Here is an 8461-nt window from a genome sequence, read left to right on the forward strand (position 1 = left end):
AAATGTAGCTAATTACAGACTAAATACAATTAAAATGTAATAAATATTCTAAAAGTCATTCTCTCTTTTAATCAGTGGGTTGATTTTGGCTCTAGGAACTAATCTTGCTATCGGTCCACTCATCGTTATGTTTTGTACACCCTGTTCTCTTCTGAACCGTCAAGAATCAATCCTCGCTTAATTGTGCCTGTAGCTCAAATCATGGCTTCTGTTAACTGACAATGCAATGTAAACTGGTCTGGATAAAATTCTGCTGCAGAAATGTAAGACTTACCTGGCTAAATCTCGGTCCTTTAACAGTTGATCAATGGGAATAACACTAGAAGGACACAAAACATTTTGTGAGGCTGTAAAATGCAAACACTATTAGAGGTGCATTAAGAACCTTTAAACGTCAAGAAACACACATGTGATTCTTCAGATTTCACCTGTTTTGATTTGGTCGTTTTCAATTTAACAGGAAACTCAATATGCCAAAAGAGTTCAGTTTTGACATGGAATTAGTTGCACCATCTTAGACCTAAGACACTTAATACCCACATAATAGCACTGTAATTTTAAGCAAGTTTCATTACACAATGTATTCTTCTTTAATGTAGTCTACAACTGAAATAGTATATAATTAAAATTCATAAAATATATTTTATGAAATCAATAACATTATACATTATATATATATATATATATATATATATATATATATATATATATATATATATATATATATATATATATATATATAAATCATTTTAAATTTAGGATGCATTTAATTAAATGCATTTTCAAAAATATTAAAAAATATCTACAGATATTGTTTTATACAATATACAAATATATTTCATTCCCCCCCTCCACCTCTTTAAAGTTGTCAATCCATTTGGACTTTTATAGTCAATAATAAACATTTGGGACATGGAAAAACCATTATGTGTAAACATTTATTGGTTTCAAACTGAGATAAAAACAACTTGCTCCAGCAAACATTTTACAGCCTTTCATAGTCCACACATCTCGCAACAAAAATAAAATAAGAGAAAAAAAAAACGCATTAAAGAGAAGAGGGGAAAGACGTGAGAGAGAGAGAGAGAGAGAGAGAGAGAGAGAGTGCAAACCTTTATTCCAGTGACTTTTAATAGGATAATAAATCTAAAAACCCATAAATGGACTGTTGTCAGTCGCCCCAAAGACAGGTAATGAGAAAGAAAGCGATAAAACCTTCCGTTTGGCCACTGCGCCGTTTCCATCAACGTTTAAATTAAGTTAAAAATTCAAAAACACTCAGTCCACATTCTGGAGAGCCAAAAACTGGCACTCGGCCGAAGGAAAAAAATGACTGGCTTATTCGGATTCGGCTACAGTATAAATTACGCATTTTTTGGACGTTGTTTTTCTGGCTTAGTCTTTGTTCAGCGTAAACAACGCGCCCCTGTTTAAAGGCACAGGTCGAAGTGTTCCCTTGTGTCCCGTCTTTAAGTTCATGTGTCAGTTGTAACATGTTTGGTTGCTTGTTTCCATTCGTTTAACAAAAAATGGCCAAAAAATTCGTACGAACAATATGATGCGTTTCGTGACATTTGCGATAAAAACCCCACAAACAACATCCTCCGGTTTCAGTGTTGCAATCCTGATCTATTCAAAATGAACAAAAAAAAAAAAGAATAAAAATAAGCCAAACATCTTATTTTGCCTTCGTTTTGGTTTCTTATAAATAACAAAGCTAGATAATTCAAATTCGGCTGAAACCGTGAAAGAACAATTCAACTACAACATTCGAAATGTTCTCTTTTTTTTTTTTTAACAAACTAACATGAAAACCCCATTCGAAAGTAACAAACCCGTTTGGATCAAGCCATAGTGGTGCAAAAACAAACAAACAAACAAACAAAACCAGGAAGGCGTGTGACTGAAATGGCAGGAAGTGAGCCTGAGGCAATGGTGGTGATTGGTGGAGAGAGGGGGAAGGGGCGTGGCCTCACTGAGAGCTGGATCTGGCGAGCGTGTGCTGTTCATTATGTCCCCTGCTAGTTCTCAGTTTGAATTTGGTGATGGTGCTGTTGAGTTTTTGAAGCGCACTTTGCGCCGCGTACTTCGACGGGAACAAGGCCAGGATGGTGTACGTGGACGCCAGGTCGTGAGGGGGAGGTTTGGGAGGGTCAGAGTTCGTAACGTCCGCTCCCTCTGATTGGTTGGGGGACGGGGTTTCGGGCAGCCATTTTATGAGAGCGCCAACTTTGCTCAGTTCTGCCAGTAAACAGTTCGCTTCCACTCGAGTGATGCCAGCCGGAAGGTCCGTCACCTCAAAAACACGGCCCATGTCTGGACGCACAAAAATAATGTTACTGAAAAACTGATTGTGTATACTAAAACTCATAGTGATGCATGCATACATATAGGATTTTATATACAGACAACCCAAAAATTATTCAGACACCAGATATAATGTTTACTAGAGGGTGCTGGACACTATAGTTCATTTATGTAAGTGAGGATAGCTTAATAAAGTAAACTGTGACATATTATACCCAAAAATTCTTCATACAGTGGACTACCAGTAAAACGTATAAAAATTTGGGACCAAAAATTATTCAGACACTTTGACCGGACCATGTTTTGCTTAAGTGTTTTTTCTTTAATTGCTAATGCGACCTTTAAAATTAAACAGTCTAACAGAAGGATGGCCAAAACCAGTGAAATATCAACTGATTTGATAACTCTCAAGTTCTTGTCATATTTTATTACCATTTTCTAAACTATAGCGAGAAAACACAAACACACATACATATATATATATACACATACATGCACAAATACACATTCACATGTGTATATATATATATTTTTATTTTTTATTTTTTTTATTCTATTTATATACATACATATATGTGTGTGTGTGTGTATGTATGATTGAGTGTATGTATGTATGTATGTATGTATGTATGTATGTATGTATGTATATATATATATATATATATATATATGTATATATGTATATATATATATATATGTATATACACACACATACATGCACAAATACACACATGTATATATATATTTTTTATTATATCTATATAATATACATATATGTGTGTGTGTATGTATGATTGTGTGTGTGTGTGTGTGTGTATATATATATATATATATATATATATATACATATATACATATATATATATACACACACACACACACATACATACACATATATATATATATATATATATATATATATATATATATATATATATTAGAGGTGGGCATAGATTAATTTTTTTAATCTAGATTAATCTAGATTAATTTTGAAATTAATCTAGATTAATCTAGATTAAAATGGCTCATTTGAATTCTGCCGAAGGCATTCAGAATATGTGTGCTACCCAAATAATGACTATAAAAGTAAGTCTTTGTGAACGGGTTTCTCAAGCCAGGTGGCGCATTAGACCAGGGGCTCATCTACTGTTTCCAAAATGCATCACAAACTGCTTGAGAAAGCTGTTCTACTCATAGACTGTAAAGGTTACTACTGTACTGTTACCGTCCATAGGCAACATTAGGTAGGCCTATGTTATTATCAACTACTATAGGCTATCAATTAGGGATGGGCGATATGGCCTAAAATCCATATTGTGATATACATTGCAGCCTCTTGCGATAACGATATACAGTATATTATAATAAAAAAACCCATTTCAGAACAGGTTACACAGACCCTGCTAAACAACTGCTAAATGTATTTTTTTAAAGGGTATATGTAGTTTTGAGAACATATATTGTGCAAAACTGTAAGTATACAACATAATTTTGCAGATAATTAAAATTTAAGTACACTAGCTGCAGAGACTTAAGTAGGTCTAATGTTTATTATAGCTTTAAGCTTATGAAACCCCAAAATTAAAATGATAATATTGTCTAACTGATGTCTTTTCAGTTAAAAAGAAACACAACAACGATTCTTAAAATCGGGCATAGACAGAGATTATGTGTTAACGTTACACCACTAAGATATATTGGAAAGAGAATAATACGCGCGCGCTGGTATTCAGTGATATCATGTTTCGTTTTGAATTTGAGGTGGTAGAACGGATTAGTCGTGTGTTAACTTACCGAACCGTTACCCCACACACTCTGTCTATCGTTTGCTGCTGTTTGTCGGACGGCTTAAATCCGAACCAAGTCCAAATAATGGATGTTGCAGCTTTCACTTTCAGCCGTGTTTGACGACGAATATGCGTTGCAGCCGGGTTTACCTCGCGGCCGCGGGTAGATTGCGTCATCATCTCCCAACCCAACTTGGGGAATAGATTAACGGCGATATTTTTTTTATCGCGCGATAAGAGTCTCGCGTTAACGCAGCGCGTTAACGCCGATAACGGCCCACCACTAATATATATATATATATATATATATATATATACACATATACATATACACATATACATATACACATATATATATATATATATATATATATATATATATATATATACACATATATATATATATATATATATATATATATATATATATATATATATATATATATATATATATATATACACATACATACACACACATATAATTTAATATATATTGAAATTTTATTGTTTACACATAAGAGTACACAAATAGGATTTGCTCCAACCAGGATTTATGTATTTATCCCGAAATTTTTTGGTCCCCATAATTGTATTGTATTTCAAAATTGTATTTCAGCGATCAGACTAATCATGACAATTTATCAAAGTTTATCAATACTTTCATAATTCATGTTTTTCGTACCCGTTTCTCCAGTGCTCATGTCAGTAGACAGTGATTTCTTTGGGGGTCTTCGACTGCGCACGCCGTGCCGGATACCCACAGGACCCTGAGAAAGAGCCGAACGTGAGCTGATGTGTGTAAACAACAAGAAACTCCCGTGTTTAACATGACGATGGGGATGAAGATGACGCTAGATGCACATTAATGTTGTTAGATCACCTCAGTGTGAGAGCAGTGTGTGTGTGTGTGTGTTCAACCTGGTGGTGATGAAGATGATGATGATGGTGGTGGTTGACCACATGAGAGCCGTGCATTAGTGGGGGTCTGATGGGAGGGTTATACTGGAGCGGCTGCCCAATCAGAGGAGGATACCTGCCATCACCTGTGAACACACCAACACCAACGTTATCTAAACTCACACCATATATAACAGAATGTACCAAAAGCTATGAGCTAATCGGATTAGATTCACTCGGATTGGCTCACCTTGGCCTGGAGCGTAAGGGCGGGAAAACTGGGGCATGATGGGATAGGGGGCGTGGCCAGGACGAGGACCCTTCAGATTGACCAGATGGGCAGGACCAGGAGATTGCACCGGAGATGGGGAGGGGCTTAGCAGCTGCTGCGGATTATTCTAGAAAGCGAGAGAGAGAGGTCATGTGTGTTGCGTCGCGTCACGTGAGAGTGACGTCACATGGGATCTGATCCAGATGTTTGTACCTGCGTGGTGTCCGGTGGGGGAAGATCGCTGGGCTTGTAGTAGCGGTTTGGTTTCCAGTGCGGTGGAGACGGGGCTCTCGGCTGCTGGCTGTGAGGAAGGCTCAACTGCATCATCACCACTCCACCAGGAGGGGGCGGCGGAGGCACTGCTGGAAATCACAGCACAGATTCAGCAGATTTCACTACACACTTAAACCACAAGTGTTTGACTGGAAATCAGAAGTGATTATATGTATTCAGATATATAATATGTATAATTAAAATAGAAGACCGAAAATATAAGATATGCATATCTATATATCTATATATATACGGTACGCACGCACACATTCGTTTAACTACTTACATTTAATACTAAATATCTAATCTTAAATTATAAATTGTGATTAAAAAAACCAGAAATGGTATTTAAATGTATTACTTTTATTAATTCAAGTATGTATATATATATATATATATATATATATATATATATATATATATATATATATATATATATATATATATACACACACAACAGTTTTAATATAAATTATGTATTGTAACATGAAAACAGTAATGGTTTTAAAATGGTTTTAATGATAATCTAAATTACAGATTGCAATAAAATACAAATGTTTAATTTTATAATACATATATAATGTGTATATTTTTTATTTTTTATATCAATATGTAAATGATTAAAATATTAAACTATTTAATAAATATTAATATGAATTAATTTTTCTATTAATACTGATACTTTCAAACAGACTCATCAAAACATTTAGACACCACATTGTTCTCTATTTTTTGTAATATTTTTGTCTTATATAGTACTATAGCACACATAGTAGTATAATTCTTATATTATTAATTATATTATATATAATAATACATAATAAATAAATATATATGATATATATTTATATATTAAATATATACTATTAATTTTGATTAAAGTTAACAATTAGTTAAACGACTTATTAAAACTTTTAGACGTCACATTGTTCTGAATTATTTTAACATCGTTGCAGATCTAATATAGTACCATCACACACACACACACACACACACAAACACTTATTCTTATTAACCTTTAGAACTGTACAGCTTCACTATAGCAGACATATATATTAATCAGTGGTGTTGAAAATACACTGCTTGCTACTGAATTATTCGACAGCAGGCAAAAATGAAATGTACCACTACACACACACACACACACACACACACACACACACACACACACACACACAGGCCAATTAAAGCGCTTTATTAAACAGTGAAAGGTCAAAGAGTGTGTGGGGTCTCGCCTCTTCCTCATTAAAAACACCCTCTTCTTCAGCAACATAATCATCACCTCATCTACACACACACACACACACACACACACACACACACACTAGCCGAGCGTTCATTAACACTGAGGTTTATTCAAATAAACAGTGTCTTCTCACAGCTTCTGAAACGTGTGATGTACTCTTCACAAACGCCCGTAAGGCACAGGAAGAAAGCAGAATTGTAAACAACATTTAATTAAACAGCTAAGTAAAACATTTTGAAAATGAACAATAAACTGCTCAAAGCTCATTATATGCACTCAACTTATTAACCGAGAGATGCACGAAGACTTAATATCTAATTAAAAAAAACTGCCGTTAGTTAGTAAATGACACTGAGCTTCAGAGGCGAGTTTGAGTTTTCACAATAATAATAAAAAAACTGTTTACATTTAACATTTTGAAAAAAAATAATAATAATATTTTACAATTTATTGTTTGATAAAGTTTTATTTTAATTTAGAAATATAATATGAATATACAATTTAATTTAGTGTTGATTATGTACCAAAATATATACCAAAATTTGCCCAAAATACACCAAAAATAACCTGCTATAAGCTAGTCGAAAACGTTGTTTTTAATTATTATTATTTGATATATATATATATATATATATATATATATATATATATATATATATATTCATTTGCACCATTATGGATAGTTGTACACTGAAGGCGGCTATGATACCTGTGCACTGCTGGCCTGTGATTGGCTGAGAGCCACAGGGGGAGGGCGCTCGGGGAAACGACATCTGCTCTGAACCCGGCGGCGGGAGGAAGCCAACAGCTGAGCTGTACACACACACAGGAAGTTCGCATGAGACACACTAGAGGCCCAATCAAATCAGCGATGCCTCAATCTGATTGGTTGAAAGCAAATATTCACTTTTAAATGCATCGACATATGCGTGTTACCTGATGCTAGAGTGTTGTGTCGGCGGCAGCATGCTGTAATACACCTGCATGTTGCCGGAGGGCGCTGGCGCTTGATTGGTCTGTCCCTGCAGCATGATCTGTTGCTGATAGGCTGCCTGCTGAACGCTCTGAGAACCTTGCTGCATAGACACCTGCCAAACGCACGCGTTACGGCATCAAAATCACTCCAGGTACTGAGAAAAAAAATGATGAGATTTGCAAAACGCAGCACTGACCTGATACGGAGGCATTGTGGGATACTGCACCATAACGCTCTGAATCTGATTGGCCATTCCGCCCTGAGAGCCGACCAGCGATTGGTTCTGGGTCTGCTGAACTCCCATCATGCCCTGGTAGCCGGGGGGTTGACCGGGCATGACCGTCTGGAAACCTGAAATGACATTCCGACAGCAACTCTTTAGCATAAACAACCGCGAATCCGACAAACCACGAACAAACAACATCTGGAAGTGAAACATTCAAGACAAAGTGCAAAAACAAAGAGGGGTTTTATGCAACATTAAAGCTGTAAACTACTTTTAAATGCGCAGTTTAATCCCGAAAAGACTGAAATCAGTGAAATGAAGTAAAAGACGCTGGCTGGCGTGGAAATGAGCGGGAACAGATGGACGTTAATGCGTGTCTTAGTCTTAGACCGTTCGCTTCTGAAGAAAAAGAGTCGCCGAGTGAAGTCCTACAAGTATTGAGAAGATTAGATGTAAGTTTGTGATGTCTGCAAAATAG

General features: G+C 35.6%; 1 protein-coding gene across 10 annotated transcripts in view; it reads right to left on the minus strand.

Moving 5' to 3' along the window:
* Positions 1-1616: 1616 nt before the first annotated feature.
* Positions 1617-8461, minus strand: part of r3hdm1 (R3H domain containing 1) — a 41700-nt gene continuing 34855 nt past the window's right edge. For 8 of the 10 annotated variants that reach the window (XM_079889865.1, XM_079889873.1, XM_079889869.1 and 5 more), the window contains 8 exons: positions 7954-8108; positions 7718-7869; positions 7491-7594; positions 5476-5624; positions 5242-5389; positions 5013-5137; positions 4777-4861; positions 1617-2316 (listed from right to left, as the gene is read on the minus strand). In XM_079889865.1, coding sequence (XP_079745991.1) covers positions 1973-2316; positions 4777-4861; positions 5013-5137; positions 5242-5389; positions 5476-5624; positions 7491-7594; positions 7718-7869; positions 7954-8108 — 1262 coding nt within the window. In that variant the 3' untranslated portion in view covers positions 1617-1972. The remainder of the gene's footprint in view (positions 2317-4776; positions 4862-5012; positions 5138-5241; positions 5390-5475; positions 5625-7490; positions 7595-7717; positions 7870-7953; positions 8109-8461) is intronic. The other 2 variants (XM_079889872.1, XM_079889866.1) reach the window with 1 other exon arrangement.

This window comes from Squalius cephalus, assembly GCF_949319135.1.
Source record: "Squalius cephalus genome assembly, chromosome: 13".
NCBI lineage: Eukaryota > Metazoa > Chordata > Actinopteri > Cypriniformes > Leuciscidae > Squalius > Squalius cephalus.